The 14,787-nt window shown below is 45.2% G+C and overlaps 1 protein-coding gene across 2 annotated transcripts; it reads left to right on the top strand.

The window, feature by feature from the left end:
* The first annotated feature begins 901 nt into the window (after window positions 1–901).
* LOC110527931 (RNA-binding protein 38) lies at window positions 902–11,447 on the top strand. 2 transcript variants are annotated; one of them, XM_021609565.2, is made up of 4 exons: window positions 902–1,414; window positions 4,238–4,361; window positions 4,764–4,818; window positions 9,824–11,447. In XM_021609565.2, the coding sequence occupies exons 1-4, from the start codon at window positions 1,202–1,204 to the stop codon at window positions 10,134–10,136; spliced, it is 705 nt and encodes a 234-aa protein (XP_021465240.1). In that variant the 5' UTR covers window positions 902–1,201; the 3' UTR covers window positions 10,137–11,447. The 2 variants fall into 2 exon arrangements, with proteins under 2 accessions (XP_021465240.1, XP_021465239.1); XM_021609564.2 differs by having other exon boundaries at window positions 903–1,414; window positions 4,238–4,376.
* Window positions 11,448–14,787: the final 3,340 nt, after the last annotated feature.

Here is a 14,787-nt window from a genome sequence, read left to right on the forward strand (position 1 = left end):
TTTACGAGTCTGTGAACTCCCCCTGAATCATATAACGGCAATGTTTAAGTAAACAGAGTAATGCGGTATTTGCACGCTGTTATCACTCTTGAAATCAATGTGAGCCAAGTATTTGTTTTATAATGGGCGCTAGCAAAAATACCTTGTTGATAATAACCTAAAGGGTGCTCGTCTTTGGCGGGCCTATTATAATGCTATGTATCATCCTCGTTATATGAATGGGTTGACCGGAAAACACGGTCGTCTGTAACCTATTACTGCCGAGGTGTACAATTTGGCTCATAGGCTATCATTATTGTGGTATATACTAACCACATGTAATTCGTATATTGGAATCACATGTGTTTGTGCCACTTATATTGAGAACCCCTTGTAGGCTAAGTCTAAAAACTGAAATGACAATTTGGAATTTATGACAATGAGAAGAATGACAAGATGAACTGTAAGACACTCACGTTTTAGCAGGCATAATGTGTTGTAGCAGGCATAGTCAAAATAGTGTCACAGTGGAGGTGTCAGTATTGTGACGCATACTGTGGTACTCTATTGTTGAGCCATTACAATCAAAAGGCATGTCACATGTGCAGCATATGGTCATAGAAAATTGCAAAACAAAATGAAAATGAAGTCAACAAATGTATCTTTATTAAGGTACAACAGACGAGGTAGAGTAGAGAGTTGTTACTCTATTACTACGAGAGTGATACAATGTAACATGTGCGTGAGGCGGGCTGTAGACCTACAGTTATTACTCGTCTTTGTGTAGTAAAGGACAAAAGCAGGTGCAAGAAGAACGCGTGGGGGCGGGTTTTACTGCGTTAGAAAAAAAATGGTCATCCAGAATCATTGCCCATAGGCCAGTTATCTAAAATGGGCGTGATCAGGTTCGGCGAGTATATAAACTCTCCCGGAACACTTTCAATATAGAGGCAACTCAAAGAATTATTTCAAGCAGTAGCCTATTCGGAAACGCAGTGAACTTGGCAACAAGAAGTTCAAGTTCTGAATCAGGAAAGAAAAAACGTAAAATTGAGAAGCAAGCGAGAACAGACCCCTGTTGCATATTTGAAAACATCTCGAGTCGAGCAGCTAATAGCCTTTTGATGCTGGACATATCAATAGTTGGTTAACCAACTAGGCTATCTTTTAGTTAACTGTTCACTAGTCTTTAGCCTAGCTCTCTTATCGGCTCGGCTTGTCAATGCTTTTGCATCAGTTCGGGAACGGAGGCCTGGAAGTGATGCATTCTACAGCAATTCAAAAAGACACTACTTTTACCAAAATTTTCGTGGGCGGTTTGCCCTACCACACTAACGATGCTTCCTTGAGAAAGTATTTTGAGGCCTTCGGAGACATCGACGAGGCGGTGGTGATAACGGACAGACAAACGGGGAAATCCAGAGGATATGGCTTTGTAAGTAACATTGACACTTGTCGGTTATGCATTTATCCTGCAGCTTGATCAGTGGCAGCACGTGCGTCTTTACGGCGACACGGTAAAATCGAGTTGCCTATAAAATGTTAATGGTTGGTCTATTTGTTTTCTATGTAGTTGTCATTGGGCAAATGCTCACCACGTTTCCTTCCGCCACCAAGTTATTGTTCCATGGAACTGTCTGTGCTACTTGCCTAGAGGAAAACCGTAATACATGAGGCTGCGCCAAGTACCTGTATAAAAGCCCAAAGCAGCAGTTAAAAAATAATTTTACACTACGTAATCCCCAATCACCAATTTTTTCTTGGTGATTGTTTTTCAATTAAAATGGTCAAAAAGACTTTTTTTTCCTTGGCATATGCATTTTCGCAAGCAATAATTTAGCTAGGACTGCCTGTGAGTGGTCTGAGTGGGGAGGGGGAACTGCTAGCTGTTGGTGGAGTTCACTTGAAGACCAATTGAATGGTCTAAAATGGGCAAAACTTGACGAGGGCTGCTTTCAGTACATGTTTATATTCTGGAACATTTACTGGATTAGCACTTCCCATTTTAAAGCGGCAATATGTAACTTTTTGGGCGACCTGACCCAATTCACATTGAAAGATCTATAACTCACATTTCTTTCTCGTGTTTGTACATTTGCTGAAAAAACACTTTTTGTTTATGGTAAAATTATTTCATTGCGGCAATGATTCTCTGCACTATACTTTCTTGTTTTGTCACAAACTGAAACTTAATTTCAGAAAATGGCGGCGCAATTTAAACGTAGGTCACTTTTTAAAATTGTTTTTATACTTAACTCATTGCATCAAGCAACACCTCGCCATGACACTAAAAGGGCATCATTTTCATTTCACATTCTTATTCCAACCTCAGTGTGGAAATGTATACAGAACTCAGAAAAATCACGTTTTTGACTGCACTGGCCCTTGAAGTACAGATGGATATCCCCAGCCGAATACAATGCTGTCGCCAAAGTTGCATCTCTTGCATATTGCGGTCATTCAAACGCATGTCAAAATAAATCCTTGCCCAAATGTACGGCTTAAATGCGCAAATGCAGAGAATCGTTTTTTGCCTTGCTGTTATCACAGCTGTAATCAGGATGAGAGATCACACGAGTTTATTGATAAGAAGATTATATATCTAATGTCCCTCTGCTTATCCATTAAAACGAACACACCACATGCCTTTCCTTTTTTTCACCAACCTCCCGGCACTGGCCCGTGAAGGACTTAGCTCTTATCGTTTATGAGCTCTGCAAGGGCACACCGAAGTGAGAGCTGCTGTCCTTGCTTGCTTTATATGGGGATTTTGGAGTGGTGTGGACATAGACCCTCCCATTTGTAAACAACTGAAGCACTCAGGCCTTACATGTGGCGTTTATAGAATCATAACTGCGGTTATGAGTTAGAAAGTGGGAGTTCTTTTCTCTCCCAAGATGGAGATGGAAGTTATGTGGGCTTCCCTTTCCTGTGTCAGCTTAACCAATCACCACAGGTGGTTTTTTGATTGCCATAGATGGTTCCATTAATCATTTTATAAAACCAAATCTTCAGCTCCTAAGATTGACATGATTCAGCCCAAATTCAGATTGTCTGCCAGCTTCTGTAATGACCCTCTGGTAATCAGCCAGTGTGAGCAGAAACAGTAACAAAGATAATCTGTATGAGGCAGGCAAAAAGAAACCCATCTTCCTTCTCATGGTTACACAGAACATAAATGGCAGAAATGCTAATATTTACCATAAACTTGGAGACTCATCAGCATTAACAGAGGCCGAAGATGGAATGGAAAACTGGTGTGTCGTTTACGCCTCAGCCAGTTTAACTGTTAAGAAAATTGCACTTTGTTTACACATCAGCGGTGACCAAAAAACAGTGGAGCTCTGTCATTAATGGCTGCTACTGCTGCCAAATGTGTCTGGTGTTTCAGGTCTGACTGGCTCGGGCCTATGAGGGTGCTCGAGGTTGGAAAAATAGGTGTTCCCCACCTTGCATGCAGCGGAGGGCAAAAACCCCTCCGGCTTTATCCCAGTAACCGACAGGGCCAACTTGATCATCCTGTTGCTCACTGCTTGAGTAGCAGGAGGAGAAAACACGTCTCCAGAGCTAGGAGTACTTTTAAACACACTCCAATGGTGGATTAGTAGACCCTCTCCAATAGAGTTTCAGTGTCAACACAGCCTCGCTGCTCATATGTGTTCATAACACGTCATGGAGTGGTCTCAACCTCTCGTCTAGTCTAAAGAGGTATGCTTTCTTCAACAGACTAGAGTAGATCTACACCTTAGATATGTAATCATCTGAGACATCTTGAATTGGCAGAAGGTGATGCTGTCTAATGCCTTGAAAGGTGAGGGGTGGATTCTAACAATCTCCTTATGCTCTTATTGCCTAATTGGATAAGCCCTTGTTATTCATCATTACTGAGACATATTTCAGCTGACTTCTTTGACTGTGCTGCTGACAAGTGGGTGGGTGACTGATCAAGTCTTCTGGGTTGTGTTTAACTGATAATCGCTGCTTTGTTTACGATTTCCTCTTCTGTTCAGAAAGGGGTATTTTTACAGTGGAAGCTGGACAGGGGGATTTCTGTGATGACATACCAGCAGGGGTTGTTTCTTTTAGTTCTGCTTTGCGGATCAGGGTGGCCCTGTCCTTGACTGACCTTTTTATAGCTTCGCTGCCACAATTGGCGATGAATAGATATCTACTTTCGACTGTATTACCAGCTAAAGGGGGGAACTGGTGTCTTTTCAGTATTGCTAATATTGTCAACGTCTGTGTGATTACATGTCAGGTGACGATGACAGATCGGGGATCAGCAGAGAGGGCCTGTAAAGACCCCAACCCCATCATCGACGGGCGCAAGTCCAACGTGAACCTGGCTTACATTGGCGCCAAGCCCCGGAATATGCAACTAGGTGAGCCGACCAGGGGTGAGAACAACCGCCGGACGCACCAACACCACAACTACAGTTGTCACGTACACACACACACACACACACACACACACACACATATCGTAATGTTTAGGCAAATATCTGTTGGTAAATGGTAATTCAGAAATCTCACGTCATACAGAAATGTACAAACCTTTTTAATTGCATCTGGATTGACTCTTACACTTGTGTAATAGGGGACTGGGTTAATGTATTCCAAAAGCGCAATGTAATTTGCCATCTCTGCATGTTTTGTTTGTTATTGGTAGGTTGCTTGAGTTACCCCAGAGTTTAGTGTATTTTGCTCTGCCTCTCCTCTGCGTTGTTCTCTGGCCCTCTTCTGTAAATGCAAATGTATCTGAAGGGAAGTTTCCTGTCTTCCAGGCATATCCATCGGCATGCAACCTATTCACCCAGCGCTCATCCAGAGGCAGTATGGGTAAGTGAGTGGGCAGTATACCACAGTATTTTCTGAATGACACATTAGGACAGATTAAACCCATATGTGCATAATGTATGTACGTGCTAGACTTTTGCCAATTGCTAACTTTTTTTGTTTTCAAATGGTCGTAGCATGGTACATTCCATGGGGACATGTGACGCTCATCCCCTCTTTTAGACCCTCCTGTATCTATCTGGTTGAGTGGGCTCTCACTGAGCAAGGCTCCGGGGCAGAGTGTTTGTCTGTGTTGTAGAAACAGTCTGGAGGGAGGCCAGTCTGTGACTGGTGTCCAGGACAAGTGTTCCGCTGGGTATTTAATGGCCATGCCACTGACATGGGATTGACACCACTCGCCCCCTGCTGTTGCAGTGTCACCCCCCCTCCCTCTCTCCTCAAGTCCTAGCTTTGAAGCCAGCGGTCTAAGCCCTTACATGTTATAAGATCGTGTCAATGGACTTTGGGTGCTTAGAATCCCCCCTATGTCATAACGGGCTGGGCGGAGCCCCTCAGGGTCTGAAACGTGCTCTGTGGTCATGTGTCTGACAGGTGTTGGCTCTTATTGGAGCTTTTTACACTACCTAATCCCCTGTGACTGACTGCAGCCCCAGAGGGAGAGAGGGCACCTGTCTGTTGAGCTCAGAGATCTCTCTATGGGCTTGTGACAGACACAGGCTGCTCTAAGATGGAGCGCACACAAGTGTTCTTTCAGCCTTTCTCCCGCACCAGACCCTTAAACGGCATGTTATGAAGTGGTATGGTTGGGAGGGATTGAGCATGTGTGTGGACCAGACTGGACCGTAGCATAGTGCCTCTCTTCCACTCCCCCTTCATTTTACCCTATAGTATTTTTTTGCCTCTTGTCCTCCCCTCCTAGAAGGAGAAGAAACGAGACGAGAAAGACAAAGCCCTAACACTATTTTCTGCTGGGTGTCGGGGAGGATGATTAGACTGAGACACTGAAAATTGACACCCCTGTGAGACTGGGGGTGGGAATAAGGGGGGAAGATTAGGGAAGGGGTTTAAGTTGGGGGGTTGCGACAGCTCTGTCTCTGAAGAGGCATTGTGCTTAATGATGCTGTACTTTCACCTGGCGCCACACCTCCTACAGGTGTTACCCACAATGTATTTAGCATTATGATCGCTTTTCTGTATAATATTGCTTTACTTTCAGGCCAGAATTTGCGATGCCAGGACCTTTTTTTTGCATGTAGCCTTAAGTTTGAATGCAGCTACACTAGGGGTTGGCAACCTTTTTTTCCATTTGGAGTGCCAATTTATCTTAACATTTCTACTGATCTGTGTGCCAATTATGATTTTCAAATGCATCTAAATTATACAAATCTCTTAAATTTAAAAAAAAAAATTGCGTACGTAAAGCCAACAAATAAAAACATTGCTGCCTGCAGGTCGAAAATATCTTGATACAAATAAATCACATTGGCCGCACATACTGTCTGCTAGGAACTTGAAATGTTGTATCAACTTGGTCCAGCAGAAAGCTTGATCTAACAAACTTGCAGCATTGTATAAAACATTCTGGACCCTCATTTTCCTGTGAAAGTGAGTTCTGGACAGACACCGCTATAGGCTATTTGCGCGCAAGGGATAAGAAGTAATCAGGTAGACCTATTGTATGTTTCCAGTGGATCAGAGCATGACATTGTTTTCCCTTTCATGCCGAGTGGTTATCAAAAGGGAGAGAGCTGGAAAGATTTTCCAAATGGGCTACGTTGAGGAACTATTGTCATTCTCAATGGATGTAAAAACATACTTGCTGTTTTTTGTGAAGAGAAAATTACTTTAAGAAGCTCCACAGCTCATTAGTGGTGGTGAGTGATCCGAAATACTATCAGATCCCCAAATGGGCACATTTTATAAGCCTACATTTGCGCGCAGGCCAGGTAGTTTATGCCTTCTTCCATGCGTAATCAGGTGCACGTCCTTACTCAACATTGACAGGAGCGCTCCAAACACAACATAATGAATAAATTGACAACTCATAAATGGAATGAAATAAACAAACTTTTTTTCTCACAAGTGTCTAAGTTGTGCACATTTTGAAGTGGCATTTTCTTTTCCCCAGCACAAGGTGCAGTGGTCTAAGGCACTGCGGCGCAGTGTTGCAGCATCACCACAGCCTGGGGTTTGATCATTACCGGCTGTAGCCGGGAGTCCCGTTGGCCCAGCGTCATCCGGGTTAGTGGAGGGTTTGGCCGGGGGGCTTTACTTGGCTCATTGTGCTCTAGCAACTCCCTGTGGCGGGTCAAGTGCCTGCAGGCTGATTTTGGTCGTCAGTTGCGCTGTGTTTCGTCCGACACATTGGTGATTCTGGATTAAGTCAGCGGGTGTTTCGGCGAATGTATGACTCTACCTTCGCCTCTTCCGAGCCCGTTGGGGAGTTGCAGTGATGAGACGAGGGTAAAAATTTGTTTTGATATCGACTGACAAGCTATTGACCAAACAATCGACCAGTCGACTAAATGGGGTCAGCCCTAGCATGTATGTCAGAACTACGTATTGGCAGTGGATTTATTTGCCATGAAAGCCAAAATGTAACGGATTTATCCTATCTAGCAACATTTAGCATGAATTGATGAAGCCCTTCAATTTGTTCACCGCGATGAAAACATGAGGGCTAGGTCAGGAAGTCCATCTGCTTGGTGCGGCAGTCCCTTCGCCCTGGCAGCCCCCCCTCCCTGTCATAACCAACTGACCCCCGATCCCTCCACCCCCAAGACCCCCACAGGCCTTGTGATGTCAGATGGCCCAGGGAGCTCTGCTTCCCTGTTTCATCTTCTCCTTTTCTGCCTCTTCTCTCACTCTGTTTCTCTGCGTTCACGTCTCATCCTCTCAGTATAGTAATTTCTATTAATTTTTCTATCAAAATGATTGAAGCATTGACCATTTTGTTGTACTTCCTACTAATGTACATCAGAAAGGTCATCTTGATCGAGGTCTGTGGCCACAGAAAGGAGAGGCTCATCTCTGTGTGTGTGAATGTGCGTATGCCCGACAGGCTTCATGTATAGTCAACTGTCTGTGCCTGTCTGTGTGGGTGTCTGAATGGTTCTTTGTGAGTAGCTGACCATTCAGTACCGTTAGAGGGGAACAGTGTATCAGCATGCTCTGTTCCCTCTGCCATGGGCTCCTGGTTGGTTCATATTATCTCTGTCTATAGTGTTCATGTTTTTATTTTTGTGTGGATTATTGTTGGTCTATACCACTCAGCAGACCTCTTGTCCTGACTATTAAATGCCTACCTACACAGAAAAAGACTTGCTATGTGTGTGAACCCAGGCAACACTGGTCTTGATTTCTGTATCATATCAGCATAATGTCTTCAGACGTTGCAAAACAGCTTAGCCGCTAGCTTCACTCATCACCCTGAAGGATGGAACGATCCCAATAGTATCAATGAGGATCCAGATGATGAATACATGTTGTTAACCTCCACTATCCTCCCCAACCCCCTCATGGTTGCTCTGTGCTCCCAGCTGAACAGTGTGCCGGAAGGGGAGTGAAGATACCTGAGGTACAGGCTTCGTTCGGCCTTGTTTGGAGGCTCCCAGGAGGAGGGTAGCAGGCAGTTGTGACTGTTCCCGCCCCTCTCTAAGGTGCCAACGATGGCTTGAGAGTGCAGTGTGTTGTGATGGTTTGGAGTGCCTTTATTTTTCCCTGTGTGTGTGTGATATGACATGAAAAGGTTATGCTGATTAGAGTGCCTATTCCCTATTATGGCATGGTTTGCAGTGGTGACTTTGGTTGCTGTTTAAAGTTCCAGTGTGGGGCTGACGGGTTTGGGGGTGTGGCTGGGTGAGTGTGTAAGGCAGGGTGCAGTTGGATGTTGTGAGTATGTCTTGTCACTCCTGCACGCTTCCCCTTTGCTGTGTTTGAGTTGATGGCTGTCTTCCATTGCTTCATTCCCACGTCTTCTCTCATGACCACTGACCTGAAAGGACGCGGGGTGAACACCACATGGTGGTAACCCATCCAGTGGCCATGACGTTAAGAGGCAAGGAAAGGAAGCCGTTGGCGTATTGAAACTCAGCTGAGAAGTGTTGCGTTGTGTGCTGTGCTGTGACTGTACTATCTTTTCTTTACCTTCTTTCACTCCGACCGTACTGCAGTCTCCTACCAGACACTCTGTGTGAAGAACGTTCCCCATGTTACTCTCCTCTGAGCTCTGCTTTTGGCTTGTGTGCTTTTGCAGTGAGCGAGTTCCTCTGTTTCCCTCGAGCTGCAGTATCAAGGGGGAGGGGAGGGGGTGCAACCCCAGAGGAACAGACCCTAGAGGCACTTTGAGGCCTGGTTAAAAATATCGCCCCAACTCCGTCTGTCTCCCCATGAATGATGTGCTGCTAGACTGAGACTGGAGGAGAATGAGCTGTCTAAAGACTCCAGCGCACAAATCATCATTCAGGGAGGGAAAGCTTTGAGTACATGAGACCCAACTGGCTAATAGACTGCCTTGATAAGTACTCCCCACCTTTCAACCATTGATGCCCAATGTAGCTTGCACTCAAAAACAGGAACCACAACTCCATCAAACTTCCCCTTTGTGAGCAAGTGTGTGTGTGCGCAGACATTGGTTGGAGTGTGCTCAGTGAGTGAAGAGCAGCAGCTGTTAAAACACTAGCTGGTGTCTGGGCTTGAAAACCTGCCAGTAACGGCTGTCTCTTCTCCCCACTACCACACCCTTTCTCTCTCAGGGGGCTTACCTAACAGGTTTTGTATTTTTTTTTTTTTTTTTTTTTTTTTTTTTAAGTGACGAGGGATGTTGATTTCTTCTCATTACCTCGCTCTCTTTGCACATTAGTAGTGGGTGGTGTGGCATCTGGTTAGTTTCCCCCCCACTGGATGTACTGGGCTCAGCACAACTCTACTGTATTGAAGACCTGCTGGAGAATGTAAATGACAGCATCCAGGCCTAAGCTTTCTTTGCTCCTGTCCTTCATTGTATGTTCAAGTGTGTAACTAGTGTCCTGTTGTCTGTGTTCTCCAGGTTGGCCCAGCAGTATGTGTATCCCCAAGCCTTCATCCAGCCCAGCCTGGTTCTCCCCTCTCAGGTGTCCTCCTCCGCCCCCTACCTGGACTACAGTGCTGCCTATGCCCAGTACGCCCAGGCAGCCTTTGAGCAGTACCCCTACGCTGCCTCCCCAGGGTTCCTGGGCTACGGCTACACCCCCAGCCCTGCCGCCGCCCCCTCCCAGGCCCCTGCTTCTGTTCATCAGACTCTCCCCACAGGGGCAGGCCCAGCCCCCAACTTCTTACAGTACGCCCCCCAGCAGCATGTTCAGCCAGACCGCATGCAGTGAGGAGAGGCAGGATGCAGGGAGTCCTGTAGGCCGCCAGGGGAGTCACCCTGTGCTGCCCCTGCCAGGGCTTTCAGGGAAGGGCTGGAGAAAGCGGGACTATTGCACTATATAGAATGAGCCCTCCCCTGAGTTTGGGGTGGGGGGGTTGGGCTAGAATAAAATGCATGGTTGCTTCAGAGGGCTTCCAGAAACAGACACTTCATTTTTATTATTAGTCTTTATTGTATTAATACTAGTATCCTTTATCAATGTCATTATTAATTGTTTTGTTTCAATCAGTGGAAACCTTCAATGTCCATGGTACATACCTGTGTTTTGGAGAGAGCTGAGGGGGGTGGTGGGCTTACTTGGACATTTTCCCCCTCCCCCCTCTTTACCAGGGCATGGGGTTGGCGACGGCACTGCTGCTTGGGTACACTGGGAATTGGAACAGAGGTGGGAGGCATGACGCCAACTGTTTCCATCCACACCAGAGCAGACGAGGATTCTGCCCTCTCATACCCCCAGTGTTATTGCTCCAACACCATGGGGGGCATGACTCTGTCTTTTAGAGGTCATCACTAAATGGAGAACGAAGAGATCCTGGGATCCCCTTATTTGAGTCGATCAATCGTTAGACATCAGAACGACATTTATTTTTATGAAAGATGCCTTAATAAAACTCCTGTTTTTACAAACACTCCTCCTTTAACCCCTTCCTTCACTCACAGAGCCACAGGAAGTTTTCACATGGCCTGACTTCATATTTATACCAGACACTTGTAGTCTATTGACTCACTTTGTCTTGATTGTTGTAGATAATCATATGCAGGAAGTGGGAGGAGGGGTCAAAGAGCATTGGGTATTTTATGTAAGGCAGCTGATGTAACCAGTGCCTGCATATTTTGTCGAACTGTTCATCTAGGATTGTCAAATGTTGATCTCAGAAAGGACATGTACAGTATTTGTAAGTGTTTCATTATCAAGTACATTTACAATATTTATGTTTTGAGGTATTTATAGGAAATTCTGTAGCTTTTTTGTAACTTGGTCTTGTTGCACTGAAGTCCTACAACTTGGTAAGTGTATGTGCAGATCCACAATTTGTCTTATTCATTTGATGATGGCCATATTTGTATTTTCCATGTTCCCTCTGAACCAATGGATTTGCCTGTATGCACAATGCTAGATGCTCTTTTGTAGCCCCAGTTTCACTGCTGCTGGCTGGGATCAGACACTGTAGACTGTTTCAGCAAAATGTCATTTCCAGTCCATTCAAAGAAGCCAAACCAAAAAAATCTTGGAAAAATAAAGAATTTGTATTTAAAAAGGGTCTTTGACTTGTTTCCTGATTTAAAAATCTAACTTGATACCCACAACTCTATGAAGAACAGATAACATTTCAAACTCTGTCATTTTTGCCTTAAATGTACGATGGAATGGGTTTTTTACAATCTCGAGAATGGACTCAGTTATTTCTAATAAAGGTTGACTAGAGCTACAAACTAGCTCCTGTTGGGGTGAGAGGGTTCAGTTGCTGGTGTGTGACAGTCGTTATCACAGTGCTGTGTGTTCTGTCTGCTTTGTGGCGGGGGTAAGGACTCTGGGAGCAGGAGACCATACTTTATCAGCCCACAACACTACCACCTGCCAGGGCCACGGGGTGTTGCTGAGGACATGACAAGCTTGGAACTGTAGAGCCAGAAGGGGAGGAGTTTATTAGTACAGTAAGTGGTTAAAAGCACAGTCACCCTGGTTACCGTGCTTATTTTAATGCATCGTAACCATGTGAGTTGTCAAACATAAACGGTTTACCTGGTTGGTTCCCTCTATCTGCGCTTAAGTCCTTTGTTTAACAATTTGAGATGTTTTATTTTACCAGACCACACATCAGAGATGCTGGCGGAGTCTTGTAAAACGCCTTGGAACATGTCAAGTACAAGGTTGTGAAGCCTCACTGACTGACAGGACTCTGTACAAAGGTCTAGTGGAGGAAGAAGGACCGTGTGTATATTTAAAGAACGCAGAGGGATACCAGATGGCTTTGTTGCAGTATTCTGGACATTTTCAGGGAACCATACAGCATGTTTAAATAAGCAATGTGCAGTAATGGAACACATGTCTCAGGGGTTACGGTTACATTGTTGAATCATGTCATAGGTGTTTATGGCAAGTGTGTGGTGACAGACTGGGTGTCCTCTGGTCTGTGACGTCACTGTGTTTAAGTAGGAGAGTGCGGAGTTCAAGTGCTGTGAATGTATGGTCGCCTCGTTACTTTCCCTACTCTCCCCAATGCTCCTCCCAATCGTCTGGCTTCCCTCACATTCTCACAGTCCTCAGTTTCTCCTTGTAGCCCGTTCCCCTGCATGCTCTCTGTTTCTATTCTCACTTTCTTTTCTCACTCTCCCGCTCTCTTTCCTACTGCCTCTGTTTCTCCTCCTCACGCTTCGTTGTTCTTATCTCACTCTCCCTCTCTCTTTCCTACTGCCTCTGTTTCTCCTCCTCACGCTTCATTCTTATCTCACTCTCCCTCTCTCTTTCCTACTGCCTCTGTTTCTCCTCCTCACGCTTCGTTGTTCTTTTCTCACTCTCCCTCTTTCCTACTGCCTCTGTTTCTCCTCCTCACGCTTCGTTCTTATCTCACTCTCCCTCTCTCTTTCCTACTGCCTCTGTTTCTCCTCCTCACGCTTCGTTCTTATCTCACTCTCTCCCTGTCATTCTAACCTCTCTCTCACCTTCCCACTGTCTCTCACTGAATCATGAGCGGGGAGAAACCGAGTAGAGTGTCAGGTGGATGAAGGAGGTCATACACAGGCCTATTGGAGCATGTTTTGCAGAGTCACCATAAGGCATCACACGCACATTCTACAGTGCAGTTCACTCAAATCTAACTCCACACATGCTCTACTCTGAGTCATGTTCCCCTCTGATGTCAATGGATTCCTCAGAACTCATATAACTCTGTCCTGTCTTATCAGCCCCCAGCTACCTTCAGAATGAAATGACTTTTTCTACTCGGTTACCCCCCAACTCCCACCCTTCTTGATTTCACTATGTGTTGATCTTTCACTTTGAGGTGGATTTCCACACCATCCCTCAGACACATTTTATAACTCTCTGTGATGCCTCTTGCAATTACTCGTTTTTATAATTATAAAATATTTGTGTAATATATTTCAATATTAATCGACAACTATTAATGAACTTTTTTTTAAAATGGAAAATGGTATGAGGTAATGCCTGTCATGGTCACCTCATCTAGTGATATTCAAAAAGCCACATAGATTGGATTGAAGGAAACCCCTTTGCAAAACACCAACAGCAAAAGGTGAATGTTCTGGTATATCCTATTGCGTACTATAACTGGAATGTTGTGTACTGTTGCAATACTGAACTAACCCATCTACTCAAAGTCTGTATTCTGTTTCCTCTGTAAACACACCACCCCCTATATCCAGCTACTCTGACCATCTCTCAACTCGGCTGTATTAGTGGTCCTGTGTAACAGTCTGAAGTGGCCCCCTGGGGCCTGGGTAATATCAGCAGCCATTTCAGATAGGGTCAGCTCTATATTTACCCCTCCCCCCTCTCAAAGTGCCCAGCCCTGACCCATGTCATCTTCCCGTGCCAACCCAGAGAGATTATAAGGACAGGTCTGGAGTGGGGTAGAGTGTTGGGGATATGTATGTGGAACATCGACAGACAGGGCAGAGGGCTGATGGGTGGTAGGGTATGGGGGGGTGGGGGAGCCAGACAGGGGTTTATTGTGAAGGCAGGTTGCTCTTATGGACATAGTTAGAAAGGAATGGGATGTAGAAAAACCAGGAGGTAGGGAGTAGAGGATAGGTTGCTATGGACAGGGGGCCGTTGAGTGGGAATGGGATAGGTTATTGTGCGTTCCAATAAACAGGCTTGCTCCCTATCAGCTAGGCTAATGGACCTCTGTGTGATTCTCACACTCAGCCATTAAAAGGTGTGGGTGGGTGATGATAATGAAGACATCTACTACTCAGACTATCTATAGCAGGCTGTTACTGTCAGTCATGTGCATTAAAGGCTAAATGGAAGTGGAGGTTGGTTAATTGGTATGCGTGTGATTATGTGAGTGTGTGCTTGCAAGGTCATGAGTGTTTTATTCTAGAGCGATGATGCACTTGGACATTTTCAGTCTTTTGGTGTTAATAACAGAATGTTGATGCACAGGTTTTGCTCTGGGAGTGTGATTATGTATGAATTTACAGGAAGTGTGAGGGAGTGAAATTAAATGTGTGTGGGTGGGTGGGTGAGTGAGTGAGTGAGTGTATGTGTGCTCTCATCACCCTTGTGATGGAGTGTTTGTGTTTTGTTCTCTTTCTCTCCCTTCAGATCCCCCATGTTTTCAAGCCTGTAATTTGATCTGAGTTTGTCTCACTGAGTTTAAGCCTGGGGAGGACAGGCAGGAGCAGTGTGTAATCATTGGCTCAGTCTCCAAGAGACAGACATACAGACCAGGCCAGGCGAGGAAGACAAAACCCTCTTATCTCCATATCCTTCCCCCTGTCTACTAATCTGTTCACACCAGCCTATATGTACAGTTCACACGCCCTACACGATGCACATACACACTGTCACACACACTCTTCAGCAATGCACACAAACACAATCCTCAGTAGGATGGACAGTGCACCACACA

The sequence above is a fragment of the Oncorhynchus mykiss genome, chromosome 7 (genome assembly GCF_013265735.2).
Source record: "Oncorhynchus mykiss isolate Arlee chromosome 7, USDA_OmykA_1.1, whole genome shotgun sequence".
Taxonomy (NCBI): domain Eukaryota; kingdom Metazoa; phylum Chordata; class Actinopteri; order Salmoniformes; family Salmonidae; genus Oncorhynchus; species Oncorhynchus mykiss.